The 21,547-nt window shown below is 36.4% G+C and overlaps 1 protein-coding gene across 1 annotated transcript in view; it reads right to left on the reverse strand.

Moving 5' to 3' along the window:
- PTPN13 (protein tyrosine phosphatase non-receptor type 13) overlaps positions 1-21,547 on the reverse strand; it is a 207,278-nt gene that overhangs the window by 125,864 nt on the left and 59,867 nt on the right. The window contains exons 3-6 of the mRNA XM_054727633.1: positions 11,666-11,844; positions 9,666-9,731; positions 5,921-6,106; positions 1,658-1,745 (exon numbers count right to left, since the gene is read on the reverse strand). Of these exons, the coding sequence (XP_054583608.1) occupies positions 1,658-1,745; positions 5,921-6,106; positions 9,666-9,731; positions 11,666-11,844 (519 nt within the window). The remainder of the gene's footprint in view (positions 1-1,657; positions 1,746-5,920; positions 6,107-9,665; positions 9,732-11,665; positions 11,845-21,547) is intronic.

Here is a 21,547-nt window from a genome sequence, read left to right on the forward strand (position 1 = left end):
TTTCTGCTACTCTTCAGTTCTGACAGGACACTGACTGAAAATTTGATGCATTAACAAAGTGCTGCCATTTTTAGCACCAAGTTTCACACTGTCATATTTCAAATCCTAGTATAGTTTTAAAATAAAGGGAACCAGTTTTTTACCTACAAGAAGGTGTGTCTGTATATATAGGAACATAAGTACATTAAAGAAACAAAAGAAAGGGTTAAAAATTCTTTTTGAATTAGCATCAAAGTATTGTAAAAACTAAGTTAAACAAAATCTGCTTTCTGGTTTGTTTGTTTTTACCTCCACATAAAATAATAATATATGTACGAGAAAAGAAACCTTATGTAACCAGAAATGAATTGATTATATTGATGATATGAGAGCTAAGATAACTCTTCAGGAAAACAGTCATTATTCACAATAAGTAAAATAAAAGTACCAAAGCAGACACTTAACTAACTGCATCGTTACAGAATTACTCCATTAGAAATTATTTTATTGCTTTTCTTTGACTTTTTCAAGAACAACATTACACTTGCTTAGGGACAATTCTTCCCTCTGGGATACATGAAAGTTCTCAATTCTGCAAAACATTTGGTCCAGATAATCAATTGTCTATATTTAGTTTTCACAATGAGTTTCTCATTGGGTTTTAAATAAGATAGCTGGGCTCTGATTATATGATTAACTGTAAATTTAGGCATCTTAGCTTTCTAATCTGACTACATTATCAATTAGAATGTTTTATTAGAATATATTTAAGCCATATTTACATTTACTTCTTCCCAGCCTCCATAAGACAAAATTTCACCCACAAAATATTTTTGTTATTATTTAGATTTTCATAATTACCAATATTACTTGATAAGAAGTAAAGAGAAAAAAGATAATAAAAGCCCCCACAAAAGTTCATTTCATAAATAAGCCAAGCCTGAAACTTAACTTTCATTTCACATGTTTGGAATTTCTATTCATTTCCTTAAAAAATAAATTCAATTATTATATAGAACCCATAATTATTTAATGCTACTGGCAAATGGCTAAACTATTCATCAGGTTTTTTTTTAAACATCATATAATCTAACATAATATGTATAACTGCAAGTCACAGAATTGGTTGATCATAAAATCAATTTAGTGGTTTGTGACTAGCATTAAAAAAAGAAATAGAATATAAAATAAAGTTTAGTAAGAATAATGTTTCTTTGTGAAACTCTTATTTCAGTAGAGTTTATATTCATAAATGTGTATTGTTTTGTCTTGCTTTAAAATGCATTTTTAACCTTTTGCACTCAGATGTCGAGTGTGACTCGACACGGTTAGCATTAGAATAAAGGAATCGAGAAAAAAGCAAGCGAGTGCAAAGGGTTAATGTAAAGTACCATGATAAAGTAACAATTTATATTATTGCTATAATAATGATATGCAAAAGGAAATGATTTGCTGTGGTGGTCTTGATTATATTAACATTTTATGCATAACTTTAATGAATTAATACATTAAAATAAAGGTAGCTTTCCTATCTGTTCCCTGCCTCTACTTTGCATACCTATATTCTAATGATGGTCACCTCACAATTATCAGATTTTCAAGCCAGGTAAGTATGATTTTGTAAAGGAAACCATAAAATAAGGTTTAAGCCAAGAAATTTCTACTATTATACTCTTACCTGTTGGTAATCCTTTTCCTCTCAATCGGTCACGAATAGCCTGGCTTCGATCAGGTTTTTGGTCACTGTTACAGCAAAGCTGATCCGTCTGTACAAAGGTAATCAAAAATCAAGTCTGACAAAAGAATCTCCCTTTTTTGTCATGGTAATATGCTATAGAATGACATTAGTTAGACAATTTTTGGAAGGTGTCGCATTAAGTAAAGACATTCCACATTTGCTATTGTTAATTTGTATTCCTTGGATAAGAATTTATGTAGCTCAGTTCTGGGCAATTCATTGTCAGAAAATAAAAGGCAAGAAACTGTTATCAAAGAGCAGTCTGCTAACTAGGGAACAAAGTTAGCCAAATTAAAGTAGTTAAATTTGAGTTCCATTTGAAAATAGTAAACTTGAAGTGCTCTTTTCCCCCCAAAACTGATAACTACGTTCATCAATCAAGTTATATTATAATTTTAAAAATATATTAATTCTGGTATAATATAGCTTTCACCTGATTGTTGCAATGCATGGAAGTTACTGATATGAATTATTTTCAAAAATAATTTTCTAGATTTTTCCTGCCAGGAATTACTTTTGAGAAATGCTTTCAACTAAAAGGACATATTGAGGAATGGCAATTAAATCTAAACCATTGCTCTTTTTGATAGAGCCTGCAACCTGGGCATGTGCTCTTGACTTGAATCAAACCCAGGATCCTTCAGTCCACAGGCCAACGCTCTACCCACTGAGCCAAACCAGCTAGGGCTAAATCTACCCACTGAGTCCCCTTTATAACAAAAGGCTTTAGTAATCTTAAACTTTAGTACTTTAATCAAGGGTACTTGGTTTAAAATAAGGCATGTCAAATTGGATCTAATCCCACATTATAAGGCATGAAAAGTTAGACTGAACACTGGGCTTATTCAGATGATTATTAGAGTAGAAATTTCATAAAATAAATGGAAGGAGAGAAATGGTAAAGAGAAATTACTTAAATCTGGCACCAAGAACATACATACACATCTGGTTTTACACACACACACACACACACACACACACACACACACACGGACAAGCACGCACACACCCTAACATTTCTCCTTTAGTGAAACTTGAGTATGGACTAAAAAAACTGTTTAAGGTGGTATATTCAAGGCATTGTTTCTTACCTATAAGAAGACTTAAATGAATATATTTCTGAAATGATGTTTCATGTAAATGATGTTAGTCCAGATTGCACTCTATTGTCAGTAACTGAGGAGATAAGGACATCCTGCATCTTTGGGAATCCCTGCTGTCATTCATTGAGCAATTACTATCAGGCAGGCCCTACCTTAGTGCTGTACATACTTTATGTCATTTAGTCCTCAAAGAACCCCATGTGGTAGGGTTTTTTTGAGGACTATTCTTCTCTTATTACAGTTAAAGGGGGAAATAACAAGAAATTTTCTAAGAACTTTGAAGCAGCTCATCAACATTGAAATAATTATCTTCACAACTGTTCAGTAGTATAGGTAGATGGTATGTACTATTTTTCAGATAACTAAAATTGAGGTTAAAAAAATTAACAAACACCAGTGAAAGAATCAGGACAAGTAAGCTAGCCTACTGACTTTTACTCTATGCTAATCAATTTTAAGTAGGGATTATCGTCACTTATAATTAATTTCACCCTGAGTGAAAGACAAGTCATTTCATCAGCTACTGGTGGCAACAACAGCCGCAGAGAAGCGTAATGGCTAACAGCATGGACTTGGGGTCAGAGAGATCCAGGTTGCAATTGTGTCTCTGTCATTTACCATGTATGTAGCATAGGTATGTAATTTATTCTTTCAGAGCCTTAGTTTCATTATCTCTACAATGAGAATAAAATTAAAATGAAACCTGGGTTGTTATGATGACTAGATGTGAAAAAGCACAAAGCCATTTAGCACAGTGCCTGGCTAAAATAAACACTTAAAAAATGGTAGCTGTCAGAGTTACTTCTGTCTAGGAGATAAGCAAGAGCATTGGAAAGATGAGGGGAGCATTGTTACTTCTACGTAGTAGAAATTTGCCTCTGGAAAGGCAGGCTCTCTATACACTGATACTTCTATTCTTCTCTCCCACTAACCAACCCCATAACACACCCCATACCAGACTTATTACTGTTCCTCAAACACACCCTGCTCTTTCCTATTTCACAACTTTTATTCAAGTTTACTTCCTTCTGCCCAGATTACTCTTTCTACCTAGTCTATAGGATCTAGTTCAAAGTGCTGTTTTTCAATGTGGTCCTAACTTGTATCTTTTCCCCTCAAGCTCTCATAGGTTTAAAAAAAAATTACTTTTAATACCTTTTTTCGCATTTTATAATTGAACAAATGGTTGTAGAACTTTAATTTAGAGCTCTTAGAAGGCAGAGCATATTCTATTCAAATTTGTATCTCCTATGGTATCTAGCACAGGTTTCATAAGTAGATGAGCAATATATAGCTATTGTAATAAATGAACTAAATACCAAAAGTGATGGAGTCTTATCTAATATGGGCAATTATTAGATGGATAATAGAATTCTGTGAAGGAATAGTTCTTCATGGAAAAATATTTCCAGCAATTTTACTATAGGAGTAAAATCAGTAAACAGGACTAAGTCTTAGAGGAGGTGTGGTATGACAGAGAGATCCCTTGGACTGACTAATAAGAAAAATAAGTTCCATAAGCTATGTCTCAATTTTTTTTTATTTATAAAGTAAAGGAATTCATGTTGAGCAACATTTCTCAGAGAGTGTTACAAAAAGATCTGAAAAAAAAAAGATTCAAATAAGTTTGGGGTATGTTTCACTTACAAGCCCATCTCTCTTAAAGGTTAATAATACAGCCTGGTGTAATAAAGACTGAAAAGTTGTGCAGTGAAAACACAATTTCCCTTAAACAGTTTTTCCTCAAGCTTATTTAATCAGAGGAATTTAAAAAATGTTTGAAAATATGTAGGAAACTTTCATTTGGATAGAGGTCTTTCATAGACTTTTTAAATAGCTTTATCTTTGTTAAAAAAAAAATCACATGCAGGAATATAAGCAAACAAATCAAATACAAGTGGAGCAGTTGTAGTTAAGGAGGGGAAATAAGCGGCTAAGAACCCCATTCACTCAGCCTCTATTACCTGCATTCCCCTTCACTACAGAATCGAAAAGGCTCCAGGAGCTACAGTTTACAGACCATTTACCTAGTTATCAACTGGCAAAGTGTATGGAATTTGAATATATTCCTGCCAGCCATATGACATCCTGGTTAAGATGGCAGAACTAAACCTCTAGGGATAAGGAAGCCAGCAAGAACATGTGTGACAGTGGTGAATACAGAGCTCACACAAAGGACAGGACACTACTCAGGGACCATAACCCTAAAGGGTAAGACAGATCTCATTTAGATCTAGATCAGATATCAAAATCCAAGGTATATCCAAACTAGGGCAAATAGAACAGAATATAGCTTAAGAAGTGCACTATTAGATATAGTTTGTCATTCCTTGGATTCTTCATATCCAAGAGGGAAAGTGGAAAAGTCCAGGTTTGCAGCAATATGGCAGGAATACACACATGTACCCTCTTCACCCCACCCTCCACATGCACCAGGTGCCAGTGTCCAGTGAAGGAGGGGAGGATTTTGGGAACAGCTAAGGGGCCCAGACAAATAAGTGGCCAAGAAAGAATAAAATGACAGAAAGTACATTTAAATAATTATAAAACTCATTTTGCATATCAATGAGTTTTTCATAATAGACAGACCAACAAGACAAGGGCAGACATTTTCAGCTCTAATATGCTGTGATTTTATGACACTTGCTGAATTAAAGATCTAAAGAATAGGTTTCATAAAATCTAGGAGACCAGGTCATTGTGCTATGCTTGTAAATTTTAATTATTGTTTCAAATAAACAACATTAGAAAAAAAAATCCAATCTCCTGTTCCTAGTTTTCAATGAGAAAATGCTACTTATAAAATATCTTTAAAGAAAATTTTGTTATATGATAAATTTAAAAATATGACTATTATATGGCCTGGCCAGTGTGTCTCAATGAATGAACATTGACCTATGAACCAAAAGGTCACCAGCTGGATATCTGGTTGCAGGCTTGATCCCCAGTAGAGGGCATGCAGGAGGCTGCCAATTCATGCTTCTTTCATCATCGATGTTTCTCTCTCTCTCTCCCTCTCCTTTCCACTCTCTAAAAATTTTTTTAATTTAAAAAAACATTAAAAATATGACTATATGTAACAAATGGAACTGCAGCTTACCCCAGAAAGATTTCCCAGAACCAGTTTTACCAACTGTTTCACGTAGGAAAATGAAGGTGCACAATTGCTATTCCTGATGTGGGCACTGCAGGCATCCAGCACAGTCCGAACAGAAACCCGCGCATAGATAACATCCTCACACATTCCAAGCAGTATGCTGTTGAGATGATCTCCAAGCTTGATAGGCTGAATATAAAGAACAGAGAAACCACATTGATAGGTGTGAGTAAATTTTACAAATTTAGCCATTCTGGAAGTCAGAGGAACTACAACAAACACATTTCAAATACTTGGAGGAAATTAATTCCTTATCCAGTAGTATATATTCTTTACTGCATTTTACTTTTTGATATCACAAAAAATTATTAGCAGAGCATTAATATACATCTCCCAACATAGGAAGTATTATAGAAAAACTCTGTGGCTTTTCTGTATATAAAGAAATGGAATTCTTTATTTAAATATTTTGGTCAGTATTTACAATATAGATATCATTTTGGGGGAATAAACAATTTCCTAATATTCAATAAAATGTAATATTTTAAATATATATTTACTATAGATTGATACTCTTATGATAACTTAGAAGAGATTCCAAATATTACAATGACTAAAGATCATTTAAATATGTTTTCATTATGATGGTGAAACAGAGAAGACAAAATGTGAAAATTTTTTTTATTAGCTGGATAATCTGTAGATTATATCCAAATATCCCATAAGCATACCAAGAAATGCAAATTAAAATCACAAAAAGAAGCCACCACACACTTGATAGAATGGTTAAAAAAGACTGACAATAGGAAGTACTGGTGAGAACTGGAGCATTACTGATGGGAGTTAAAATTGGTATATCTACTTTGGTTTAAACATATGCTTTCCCTGGGACCCCTTCACTTCTCCTCCATTTGGGCATTATATCATATTTTAGATATAGCTTAGATATAATCTCCTTTATATTCTAACCCTTCAAGTCTATTAGAGGCTCTATCTCTGGTTTTCCAGAGCACCCTCCATTTTCCCTAACATAGGGTTTTTAGGAATCAGAAGTATTATAGAAAACTAGAGGCCCAGAACCTGAAATTCGTGCACTTGGTGGGGGAGAGGGGTGCGGTCCCTCAGCCTGGATTGCGAGAGGGCACAGGCCAGGCCGAGGGACCCCACCAGTGCACAATTGGGGTGGTAAGAGATGCAGGAGATTGGCCAGCTGGGGAGGGACCTTGGGAAGGCTCCAGGGTGTGTCCGACCTGTCTTGCTCAGTCCCGATCAGCCAGACCCCAGCAGCAAGCTAACCTATCCATCAGAGCATCTGTCCCCTGGTGGTCAGTGCATGTGATAGGGAGCGGTTGAGCGGCCTTAGCATATCATTAGCATATTATGCTTTGATTGGTTGAATGGCCAACCGGACACTTAGCATATTAGGCTTTTATTATTTACTAGAGGCCCGGTAAATAATAAAAGCCGGGGGGTGGGGGGTGTCCCTCAGCCCAGCCTGCACCCTCTCCAATCTGGGACCCCTACAATCCAGGACTGCTGGCTCCCAAATGCTTGCCTGCCTGCCTTCCTGATTGCCCCTAACCACTTCTGCCTGCAAGCCTGATCACCCCCTAACCACTCCCCTGCCAGCCTGATTGATGCCTAACTACTCCCCTGCCAGCCTGATTGCCCCTAACTGCCCTCCCCTGCAGGCCTAGTCACCCTTAACTGCCCTCCCCTGCAGGCCTGGGTCCCCCTCAACTGCCCTTCCCTGCAGTCCTCGTCACCCCTAACTGACCTCCCTTGTAGGCCTGGTCCCTCCCAACTGCCCTCTCCCTGCTGGCCATCTTGTGGTGGCCATCTTGTGTCCACATGGGGGCAGCCATCTTTGACCACATGGGGGCAGCCATCTTGTGTTGGAGTGACGGTCAATTTGCATATTACTCTTTTATTAGATAGGATAGAGGCCTGGTGCATGGGTGGTGTCCAGCTGGTTTGCCCTGAAGGGTGTCCCGGATCAGGATGGGGGTTCCCTTGGGGTGTGGAGGAGCCTGGGCAAGGGGCCTGTGGTGGTTTGCAGGCTGGCCACGCCTCTCCCCCAGCCCCCCTCCTGCGGCCCAAGCGGAGGCCCTGGTATCTGGGATTTATTTATCTTCTATAATTTATAATTGAAACTTTGTAGCCTTGAGCGGAGGCTAGGGCAGGCCAGGCTGGGCAGGAAGCTTGGCTTCCTCCATTGCCGGGGACAACCCAAGTCTCCTGCTCTCTCCAGCTCTGTGGCTGCTGCCATTTTTGTTGGGATTTATTTATCTTCTATAATTGAAACTTCGTAGCCTTGAGCGGAGGCCAGGGCCAGCCAGGGTGGGAAGCCAGGGCCAGCCAGGGCCGCAGCCATCTTGGTTGGGTTAATTTGCATACTTGCTCCTGATTGGCTGGTGGGTGTGGCTTGTGGGTGTAGCGGAGGTACAGTCAATTTGCATGCTTCTCTTTTATTAGTGTAGATAATAATAAAAGCCTAATATGCTATTTAGAGTGGACGTCCTTCCAGATGACCTTTGGGACGAAGCTGCGGCAGCGGAGGCCGAGGCAGAGGCGATAGCTACTGAGCCCCTTGCATAAATTTTGTGCATTGGGCGTCTAGTATAAGATAAAGAGTAGAAGCAGCCCAATGGTCATCAGAATCTGAGGCCTCAGTGTTACTTTAACATCTGTGCCTGCTCCCCTAGGGCCAGTGAAGTATGATTTTTGAAGTGAAAAGAGTAAAAATAAAGAAGTCTAAACCCTACTCTGAGACTCAGAATTAGTATTCATACAGTTTTTGCACCAAAAAATATTATCACTTTCAGTACAAGAATGAATCATCAGTCATTTACAATCCTCCTTTATCAGTCACTAAATAAGAATAAACAAAGCACACTCCCATTTCTCTTGCCATAATTTTCTACGTGGCTGCACTGTTGAAACCTGAGTAGTAACTGCTATGACTAAGAACATTCTAGAAATAAATAATTTCTTTAGTTCTTCATTGTTATTTCACTCTGTGAGTGTGACATTATTAATGTGAACAACCAGCATAGAAATGCTGGTGTGCCCAACAGCATGCTGTAGAATACATATACATTTGTGAAGAACATCTTTAAAAATTTATTTTATTTTCAGTTTATAATCAATATTCAATATTATTTTGTATTAGTTTTAGGTGTAAAGCATAGTGGTTAGATAATCATATACTTTACAAAGTGTTTACCCTGATATTTCTGATTCCCACCTGGTGCTATACAAAGCTATTACAGTATTATTGACTATATTCCCTATTCTGTACTTTATATTCCTGTGACTATTTTGTAACTACCAATTTGTATATCTTCATCCCTTCACATTTCTTACCCAGTCCACCAACCCACTTCCCTTCTGGTAACCATCAAACTGTTCTCTGTATCTATGAGTCTGTTTTATTTGTTCATTTATATTGTTCTTTAGATTCCACATGTAAGTGAAATCATATTTGTCTTTCTCTGACTGACTTGTTTCATTAACATAATAACCTCTAGGTCCATCCATGCTGTTGCAAATGGTAAGATTTCATTTTTTTTTTTTATGGCCGAGTAATATTTCATTGTATATATTACCACAGCTTTTTTATCCAATCGTTTACTGATAGGCACTTGGGTTGCTTCATATCTTGGCCATTGTAAATAACACTGCAATGAACACATGGAAGAGCTTTTTTAAAAGTGTAAAGTTCTACAAATGTGAAGACTTGACTTACTTGGCTCTGAGGTACTTCATGATCAGCCCCCCAATATAATGTCATTCCAAGAGAATAAATATGGATCTAGGAATATAATTTTTTTTAAAGTCATTTTATGGTAAAACAAAATTTTAAAAAATTTAAGTACTATATATTGATAATCTTTTGTTCCAAAGGAAGTATAATACATAATTTGATAAAATCATTTTGTATTTTTTAATAAAAATGAGAACTTTTAAAATAGAAAATACAACTAGAAATTATTGAAAATCCCCCCCCAATTCCCCAGCCCATCCTCTAAGCAGCCATTTTTATTAGTTCTTATCCATTTTAAAGTTTATTTATGCAAACTCAAGCAAAACTTAAAATACATTCTTATTTTCACCTTATTCTACAAAAGGTCAGAAACTTTAAAAATTACTTGCATTTTTAATTTAATAAGAGAGATATTTCCATATCAATGCTTAGAGATCTCCTCATCCTTTTTTAATACTGCACAGAACTCCATTTTGTGGCTTAGCACTGTCTATTTAGCCAATCTATTATTAATGGGCAATTAGGATTTTCCCAAACTTTTGCTATTACAAATAATGTTTCAGCAAACAGTATTGTGATATGTCATTTTGGACATTCAGGTATTTCTCTTGAATTGATTCTCTGAAATTACAGATAAAGGCTAAATCTTCTATAGTTTTGATACATGTTGTCATGTTGTCAGATTTCCCTTTCTACCAGCAACATATAAGAGGTTTTTCACAAGTCTTGTCCATATAATGTTATGGATATTTGGATTTTTGACAATTTGAAAGTGAGAAAAAAAATCTCATTGCAAGCATTTTTTTTCTTATTATGAATTCATGGGGTAGTAGTTGGAGAACCAAGCAGGGTAAAAAAAAAAAAGATTACATACTTTTTGATTTAAAAATTTTACTACTAGCAATTTATTATGTTAATTTTCATACTTCTGTGGAATGTTGTAAGAGAAATGATATTCATAGCAATATTGAATTTTCCAAGGTTCCATATCTAAATTATTACATAACATATACTATATTTGTTCCCATTTTTTTTCATAGCCTTAACAATGAAATCAGGTCTTCTTCTGGTCACAATGGCATCACCATCCTCAGACTGAATATTTCTATCATAAACTTTTCTTCATTATTCCATCAAATGAATCAACAAACTCAGTCTGCTTTGCTTTCACTGTACTTATCCTGTATTTAGTTCTTTTCCCTATATTAATATTAGATTCCTACACAATCTTTCATACCACCTAGTTATCCCCTTTTCTCAAATTTACCCTCTGAAATAAAAAATCCCATCATATTACTCTCCTAAAATTAGGATAGCTCACCACTGACTCAGAAGAAAGTCTCAAGTTTTGGCATTGGGAGTCTTCCTTATTCAGAGCTATAGCTTTCTTTTCTTTCTCTAAGCATAGCCTGCCAGGTAGTAATGCTCTAGCCCAGTTGGTCTAACCAAACATTTCCCCATCACAGTGAATCATTTCACATACTAATAACCCTGAGTGAAATGCCTATTTCTACCTATTTTCACTTTTCTAAGTTCTACTCATTCTACAAAGCCCAATATAAATACTACCTTCACTGTGATATCGATCTACACTAAAAAGAACTTGTTCCTCCTCTTGATTCCCAAAATACTTTATACCTCTAAGTAGCATTTACTTCATTCTGCCATCTATTACACATTGTTCTATAGATGTTATCAGGATCAATACTATATTTTTTATCTTCCTTATAAGCACAATGTTTTATACACAGCATGTATTAAATACATCTTTGTAAACATCAGTTAATAATGGCTCACATTTTTTCATATTTTTCTTAGTTCCATAAAATTTTATAAAACAATTTTGAATTATTAATATAAATATGAATTTCTTAAAACACACAATCATTTTTAAATTTTTCTTTAGAGGGTTGAGGTAGGGTAGACCAAACAAAATCAAGCCCCCCCCCCCCCAAAAAAAAACCCAAAAACTTAACAGTTACCTTTTCGACATCTGAGAGAGAAGTTAGTGATTGATTTTGAAGAACCTCGGGTGCAGTGAATGCTCGAAGATCCTTATTGGAAATATTTTCATCTGTAAATGACACATTTCCAGATGGCAGCAACAGCAGAGACCACGGAGAAATGATAAAGCCAAGGGCAGCAGGATCGGCTATGCTTACTGGTTTGTAACCGCACATAATAAAGGAAAAAGAAAAGATAATTTCTCAAAATTATAATCAGAGACACTGCAGAGCACTTAAATTAGTATCCCAGCCTATTCATATTACATGGTAATTGTAAAGTTACATACACCAAGTCAAAGGAGAGTTTCATATATCAACTACTGTTCACATTATTAACTATAGTGCCTTGACGGAGCTTAATTTTTCAAAACCTAGATGGTAAATCTTAGAAACTATAAATAGAGAACTTTCATTGTCAGTGTAAGACTTAAACAAGTTTAACTACTTTATCACAGTGAGATAGATAGATACATAGGATAGAAAATGATAAGGATCAGTAGTTTTTAAACATTTTAGGGGGATCATGGATTCCTTTGAGAATATGGTCAACACTATGATCTCTCTTTTAAGGAAACTACCTATAAAAACAAAACTCTGTATACAAAGGAGTTCATAGATCTTCTTGTAGCCCATTTATTGACCCCAGGTTAAGATTCCCTAATTTAGATTATAGTGGTCTGAAACTGATAGGAAATAATCAATTTGATAGTTCATCAGATTTGAAATTAGTAAAGCTTTCAAGTACAATGAAAGGCTCTTTTTGTGTGTCAAAAGATATATCTGTCTGAACTTGGATTTTGTTGTGTTAGCATTTGTTCACTATTTCTCTGGAATTTCAAGTAGCTTATATATTACCAAATATGATAATAGGTCTCTAATTTTATTTTAATGTTTACCTGTATGGGTGCCTAAGAGCTCATGTTTAGAAGTATTTTTAAAAATGCCTTAAGATTTCAGCAGTTCTCCTTTCAAAAGTAAATCTATACATTAGACTAAACAAAACAAACTTATTAGAGGGAAATTTATTTTGTCCTCCTATTTCAAAAATAAGTTAACATAGGTTTTAAAGTAACTGCTAAGTGAACTGGATTATAGACTCAAGAAACTGCTGTAGGAAAGTCACAGAAGGCCTGTGACCACCAGTGCCATTATTATTCAATCTGATTGGGTTATACTGGTATCTAAGTCAAATCATAAGAAATTGGCAAAAGTCTAGGCAACAGTTTAATCAAACATACAGTATTTATGTGTTCCTAAAAACTACCTTTTTATTGAAACTGAATCATTTATCCTTTCTGAATTTTTAACCTCTACCTGTGGCCAAGATTCTGATCTTTATGTCAATAAAAAAGTAAGCTATTAAAATTCATTCCTCCTTCGAAGATTAAAAAGCCAACTATATATGTTCTCTTGTGTGTTTTTTTATGAACCCCTAACTGTGTCAAGGAAGAAAATGTGTTTGAATGCATCCTTTAATCAGTCAGCACATGTTAGATTGCACTGAAGCAGAGTTACAGACCAATGGTTCACACAGTCAGACCCATCCACACATTAGTCTGCTAAAAAATATGGCTCACATGTTTATGGCAAAATATGTTTCAATGAACCATCACAGCTGGTAAGCCTAGACAAATTGTTGCCTTTCACAGCCACTTTATACATTTTCTGTTAAACACTTCTTAGGTATCTCGGAACAATATTTTCTTTGCCAAAGAATGCTACTCAAAATACTGAGGTATCACATGTCACTGCATTATAAAAGAGTCTACAATAAATTATTTTCAAATCAGCAACTAAAGGGCACACTAGGAGACCATAATATCTGGTATGAGATGATGATGGCCTGCAACCAGACTGGTAGCACTAGAGATAGTGAGAACCTGCTAGAAACTCAATGTATTTCCATTGAAATAGAGCAGTAGAGCCAATGACAACAGAATTTTCTGACAGACTGGATGTGGAGTGGAAAAGAGAGGAATCAGGATGACTCCAAGATTCTGGTCTCAATAACAGAAAGAATGGAGGACTATCCACTGAGGTAGAGAAGACTACCGATAATGCTGTTTGCTGAGGCAGCAGTTTGAAGATGGTAGCTAGAAGTAGAACTTTACTTTGGGACCTATTCAGTTTGAGATATCTGTCAGATACTCAAATGGGGTGTCAAGTGGGCAGTTGGATCTGGAATTTGGGAATAAGATGTCAAGAAGACATATTTTTGGAAGTAACTGGCCTAATAGATGCTATTTAAAGCCCTGTGACTGAATGAGACCACCAAAAAGTGAGTTATGACAGAAAAGACATCAAGACCAAGGACTGAGTCCTGGTGTATGCCCACTCCAAGAATGCTCCTTCTCAGTCCTTTTCCAGGCTCATCTTCTCTTGGTCATCCATGCAAGTATGGTGCTGTCATATCCCTACCACATTTCTCCTTTCATTCATCATCCTCAATCTCCACCCCACTATTTTAATTTGTTCTTTTTTTAGCCCTTCCATCCAGTTCCCCAGTATCCAGCCCTAAACTGAAGACAGGAGGCTGGGATTCTAACTCTCATGTTTAATTCCTTATTTTGGGACAGAATTATTATTTCTGGAATACCTGTTACCATCTGAATTTTTAAATTACTGGGAATCACAGATAACGGAGGCACAAATGCCTCCCAGAAGTCTAAATGCTATGTCCTGTCCTACCATCCTGGATGCTGGTACTCACTCAGATCAGAGAAGAGCTTGCTGCACATCTCCTCCTTATCATCCCTGACCACAGACTACACTCTCCCTTGACAGGGTGGCATGGAACAGAAACTGTGGGAGGTAAAAGCAATCCATAGTTGCTTATCACTCTGAAATTACTAAGAGATTTCTTCACTTTACCCAGCACAACCGTGGTGAGAAAACACATTATTCTGGCAAGAACTGTATCTTTTAACTTTTGCTGTATATAATAGGTGTTTGTTTGCTTATTTGTTTTCTTTGAACATCTATAGTAAAACATAATTTAAGCACTATACATATTTAAACACTAGTGGCCTGGTGGTGCACAGATTCGTGCACATTGAAAGGAAATTAATTAGAAGAAAGATTCGTGTTGTAATTACGTTACTACAAAATATTACATGTCAAAATAGTATATATATATATAAAAAGAGGTAATATGCAAATTGACCATAACAGCCTCACAAAGATGGCTGCATATGACTAGCCTGGCAGGGGGGTTAGTGAGGGATGACCAAACGACTGAACAAGCAGGCTGCATGGGGCAACCAGGCCGGCAGAGAGGTTAGTGAGGGATGACCAAACGACTGAACAGCAGGCTGTGTGGGGCGACCAGGCTGGCAGGGGGGTGAGGGATGACCAAACGACTGAACAGCAGGCTGTGTGGGGCGACCAGGCTGGCGGGGGGGGGGCAGTTGGGGGCGACCAGGCCAGCAAGGGGGGCAGTTAGGGGCGACCAGGTCAGCAGAGGGGGGCAGTTGGGGGTGACCAGGATGGCGGGGGGAGGCATTTAGGGGCAACCAGGCTGGCTGGGAGGGGGGGGTGGTGCAGTTGGGGGTGACCAGGCAGGCAGGCAGGTGAGCAATTAGGAGCCAGCAGTCCAGGATTATGAGAGGGATGTCTGACTGCCGGTTTAGGACTGAGATCAAGGGGTCCCTCAAGGAGTCCCAGATTGGAGAGGGTGCAGGCTGGGCTGAGGGGACCCCCCCATGCACGAATTTCATGCACTGGGCCTCTAGTAGTATTATAAAATTAAAACACGTGTGCAATTTGCGCCAGCAAGAGCTTTATATGTATCGCATATGCATGAGTCAATGCTTATTTTTAAATTGCCAGTGCGTGTGATATGTACTGGCTGGTTGGTTGGACAGTCAGATGGACATATGGTCGGTCACTTAGCCTTTTATATATATATATAGATAATCTTCCAAAAATAACAGGTCATTTGCTCATAGGATCCATAGTACTACTGGGGAGAATAATGTATATAGCAAGAAAAAGAATATAAAGGTGATATAGAGTACAGCAAAGTTACCTCAACTACAATGAAAAGAGAATTAATTTCTTTTTTTATATATGGCCCTTTAGATGAGTAAGATTTGACCAGGGTTAAGGGGGAGATCCAAAGAGAAGAGCCAAAGCAAAGGCATGTAGACAGGAAATCATTAAGTTTGTACATAGAACAATAGGAATTTTGGACAGAGGAATGGTGGAGAAGAATAATGAAAATAAATTAGAAAGGTTGGTCATATTTTTGCTTGTTAAAACACACACACACAAATGACATAAATATTTTCACTTGATTTTTAAACGTCTTGTAATAAAGCACCTGTGACAACAAACTACATTGCTGTTGAATGCCCTATACACACACACACAAACACAACTTTAAGTACCAAATTCTTTAGAAAACTATTAAACCACAAAATATATTTTAAAATAATTGTAAAGTGTTATGCAAACATACAAGTGAGGAAATTTAGAATCATGGCTAGAATCAGTCTAATTTACTTACATTATCTATCTAAAAGGAAGGAATTTAAAGCAAATGTATTCAAAGTCCTTCACAGAATGCTAACAAAAGAATATTTTAAAATGAAATTCCAGAAGCTTGTAATTTAATGTCCTATAATATTTCAGTTGTGTGATAATTGTCCTCAAGAATGTTATTATTATGAAAGAGTAAATCTGATGTGAACTGATTCCAGTAGTCAAACAATTCTATTTATAGACCTTACCAACATTCCACAGAAAAAGTTGCTTAAACAGAATTTCAGGCAGCTAGAAGAAAGGTTAGAAATAAACAGAAATCTGATATGCAAAGAAAGGTCTTAGAGCTTCCTTCCAATAAAACCTTCAACTAACACATAGCTCCACATATTTTTTTTCTGAGAGATCTTGCCATTTCCATTAATTGGTCCCCTATATTTTAGTTTTTGGCTTTCCATTTAAGGTATTAAAATTAGAGAAATGATCAGAACTGGGTATCAAATATGAAAAGGGAATACTCACCAAAAGTATCAGGAAATCATCTAAAGTCTTAGAACAACAATGACACCTATTTTACCTGAAAAAAATCCCTTTGCCTATTTAGGGACAAATAGAGTCACTGTAGTCTTCCCATCTATATATATAAAAGCCTAAGTGACAGAACGACCGAATGACCGAATGATCGGTCAACTGGTCACTATGACATGCACCGACCACCAGCGGGCAGATGCTCAATGCAGGAGCTGTCCCCTGATGGTCAGTGCACTTCCACAGCCAACCTCCCGTGGATGGCCAACCTCCCACGGTCCCTCTCCTCCCCTCGGCCAGCCGGCCCCGATGGCCCCGATCGGGCTGGTGGCCAACCTCCTGCAGTCCCCCAAATTTGTGCACCAAGCTTCTAGTTTTATATATGACTAGAGGCCCAGTGCACAAAATTTGTGCAAGGAGGGGGGTGTCTCTCAGCCCAGCCTGCACCCTCTCCAATCTGGGACCCCTCGAGGGATGTCCGACTGCCCATTTAGGCCCGATCCCAAACGGGCAGTCAGACATCCCTCTCACAATCCAGGACTGTTGGCTCCCAACTGCTTGCCTGCCTGCCTTCCTGATTGCCCCTAACTGCTTCTGCCTGCCAGCCTGATCACCCCCTAACCACTCCCTTCCAGCCTGATTGATGCCTAACTGCTCCCCTGCCAGCCTGTTTGCCCCTAACTGCCCTCCCCTGCAGGCCTGGTCACCCCTAACTGCCCTACCCTGTTGGCCTGATTGCCCACAACTGCCCTTCCTTGCAGGCCTAGTCCTTCCCAACTGCCCTCCCCTGCTGGCCATCTTGTGATGACCATCTTGTGTCCACATGGGGGCAGCCATCTTTGACCACATGGGGCAGCCATCTTGTGTTGGAATGACAGTCAATTTGCATGTTATTCTTTTATTAGATAGGATATCTGGGTTCTTGGCAAAAATCTATGCAGAGGCCACAGTTTCAAACTCTGAAGGATTTAATGAAGTCACATTATAGTACAGAATTCTCTCAAAAACTTGGTTCATATGGGCATAAAAATACAGTAGGTCCTCAGGTTATGTCAGAGATCCGATCCTACGGTGCGATGTAATGCGATTTTCACCGTAAGTCGGAACCCACCTATATAAGCACCTACGTCACTCACATGGAGCACATACACAGCAGTAACGAAGTGAAACAGTAAAAAATATTTAAAAGAAAGATAACAATTCCTGACCTTTACTTGTGGTAAATAAATAATAAAAAAACATAAAGCACATATGTACATATGTCAAAATGACGGAACTTTTTTTTATAAATAAATGGGAGATGGCAATGTAACCATGAAATGATGCACATCGAGTCCGACATAACCTGAGGACTGCCTGTATATGTAGTTAAATCAATCATCTGGTATAACAATGAACAAGTAAACAAAAATTTTTTTTAGTATTTCCCTTGTGTTTTAATATTTTCTTGATAGTAAAGCTTTGTGATAAATTATTTACGGCTCACTGAAAATTATAGTACGTGCTACAGATTGATTTCCCATTCAAATTTTATTAATTTCTCATATTAATTGTTACTACTTTTTAAAACTTCAGTTTCTCTAATATGAAACAAAGTAGTAATCCCTTTATGAAAATAAAATTGTGTGACTGAAATTAAGACATCTATATAATGTAAATTGATGATAGTCTCTTCAAAGGTATTTTACATCATGTAAATTTTCTTGAGATAGCCAAGTATTCAAATAGCATTTAATAAACTCCTATAAGCCTTACATCCTTAAGAACTTATATTCTGATGTAGTAGGTCCCAGATCTTGCTAATCATACAAATCTCTTACCTATAAGTTATATTATAAATACAGATGATTTAAGGTACAAAGTATCCTAAAATAGTACTAATTTTTATTTTAATTCCTTGGGGGAATATACTTCTATTTATCACATGGTATTCCTAGTTAGCTTAGATCCCCAATTAAGAAAAAGTGGTTTAAAATTTTACAATCAAGCCAATTAATACTTATTGAGTAACTATACATATGAAATAGATATTTTGCTGTATCTAGTCATTATCTTTAGGTATAATACAAATTATCAAATGAAGATATTTACTTAAGTGAACATATATAAACTACAGCATCAGCATATAATTTTAGAAAAATGTTATTTGTAATAGAAGTGACAGCAATTTAATTAACATGAAATTATGTAAACCTGTCATTCCAAATTGATATTTTGAGCTTTTCTTCACTAGGAGACAAAAGATATTTTTATTTCTTAGCAGTGATCCTTTGTTGCACAAACACATATTTTAATTTTTATTTCTTTTTATTTAAACACTAAACACATGCAAGTCACCAATCTAACCAAGCCACAACGCCTGGAATCTTGGTGAGGTTTCTGATCAATTAGGCTTATTGTAGTTTTGTTTTCTTATATGCTTGTAAGACTCAAGGTAATTCCAAACCTTGAATCTTGGTTAACTAAACACTAATGAGATTGAGTTTAACAAAAGTGATATATAGGCAATCTATATTAGTAAAGCGAAACTGGTTATAATTATTAAAAGCAACAGGGCTTAAATAGCTGGACAATATGGAGAGAAGGAAGCAAGTCTCTGAGAGTTTGCTTTCTTCTTCAGCAAATCTCCTTGGCCTCCTGATCAAAGAAGAAGCATGAAAGAAAGAGGAACAGTTCCTTTCATTTCTTCTTGGCATCTGTATCATATTCTGAGAAATCTGCCCATTTTATTCCTTTGATATATTAAGTTCCTCCTCTTAGTTTTTCCTTTGGTTTCCACCTTTCTCACCAACTTGCTTTATCCTCAACAATAAAAAGTACATACCCAAAAATTACAGGCCAAAATGCTGAACAAAATATTTCTTCTAGAATATATATGGCTTAAGGATAGAAATTATGAATTCCTAAAGATCAGGTACAATGCCACTATAATAATATAATTGAAATACTTGGAAATAATAAATGTTTACAATTCCAGTTATATTCCACAGATCACACACACATTATTTTAGAGCGCTATTATAAAGAAAACATTTCTTCAACCTTTCAAACACCAAGAACTCTAAATTGTTCACCCAGAGAATACTCTGGATCTTTAATTTGATTCTCCAGGCTTTATTACTTTTAGTTATTTTTTGAAGTATGATTCAAAGGGAGGGTCAGCTTTGTTCATTGTAATATTGAAACAAAGTTATTTCCAAAGCATCTGCCTTTGGGGGCTTGAGAAATTAAGAAAGCACACAGACCTTCTGTCTCTTCAGTCATTGATAATTTTTATGTGAATTCTGGAGAAGGGGCACAGTATTCTGCACAGTATATTTTAAAAACTTTCTTAGGAATTCAGATGTGCATACCAATCTACCCGACACACACATAAAGACCACTAATAGAATGGTATCATAGCTCAATTAAGTTGCTTCTTGACCTTGTACTTGTTCCGTTTCTATGTCAATTGACTGATACTAAAAACGTCATGGAGTATGCATGACTTATATCCTCCCCTAATTCTTATAAAAATTTTTTTCAGCTTATAAAGCCACTAGTGAGGCATTTTACAAGACTTGCATCAAGCCAGAAAGTGTTACAAGTAACTATTTTATATAAATTCTAATAAAGTCATTTTGAATTAGAAAGACAAAATTAGTATCCAAAATAATTTTAAACTAGAAGTGAGACCTGACTAGCTCTTCTCTGTTTATAAGGAGGAATCTAAACAAATTACACCAAACTCAGGATGTCATTGACTGTGAATTCAGAAATAAGTTGCCTTACCCAACTAAAAATTTATTTTTAAATTGCACTCCTAAAGTAAAGTACAAACTAACTGCCCACACATTTTGTTTCTTCTCTGACACTTTCTATAAATCCAATTAATATCTATATTGTATCTCCTCAGGCCTTGGAGTGAGCATCTTTGATCTTTTCTATCCTGTCTGATAGATAAATATACCATAAGCATACAACCAGTGCCTAGAAAAATACCTGGGATTAACACCAATTTCTATTTTCCAAGAAAGATCCAATTTTTTCAGAACAAAATTATTCCACATAAATGTAATAGGCAGTGGACTTCCAAAAGAATTTGCTTTAAGGTAGTTTCTTTTTAAAATACACCAGTCATAGTTTATTTGACCATCCTATTCAAGCAGTTGTAAAACTGTTAATCGTGAATGGTAAAGTCTATTTAAAAACCTGATCTTATTGTTAGCTTATTAATTTTGTTGAAACAACTCTAGAACCAAGTGCTAAGCTTCTTTTAAAGCACTCGCATTTATTTTGCCACCTAACAACTTCATGACAGCTTCTGTAGATCATACAGCTGCCACATTATATTTTTCCAGACAAAATAAACTATAACTGAGGTAATTAGTAATAGAAATAAGTTTTATGGTAAAGGCCTTTTATAAAGCATCAGGTTTTTGGTTTGTTTTTCAATATGGAAGCTTCAAGTTAAAGGAGATCTTCTTCCACCCTTGCTATCTGCATAGAGTGGGGGAAAAGGGGAGCACAATTTTTAAAAAATGATCTCAGCCAAAGGACTTGTATGCATGCATATAAGCATAACCAACGGATGCAAAACTCTGGGGGGTGAGGGCATATATGGGAGTGGGGTGGGAGGTGGCAATGGTAAGATATGTACACATATAATACCTTAATAAAAAAAATTGAAAAAAAAATGATCTCAGCGACTTCTCTTTACTTTTAAAGGCCTGCTCTATACAACAAAGTGTGAAAAACCAGTCAAGGGGTGACTACCATTTATCTCATTTTTGGATAACTGATGAAAAGGTCAATGAATATTAGTTAATATTTCCAGTTTCAGAGGGGAAAGAAAATATATAGTTTTCT

Source organism: Eptesicus fuscus, chromosome 2 (assembly GCF_027574615.1).
Source record: "Eptesicus fuscus isolate TK198812 chromosome 2, DD_ASM_mEF_20220401, whole genome shotgun sequence".
Lineage (NCBI taxonomy): Eukaryota > Metazoa > Chordata > Mammalia > Chiroptera > Vespertilionidae > Eptesicus > Eptesicus fuscus.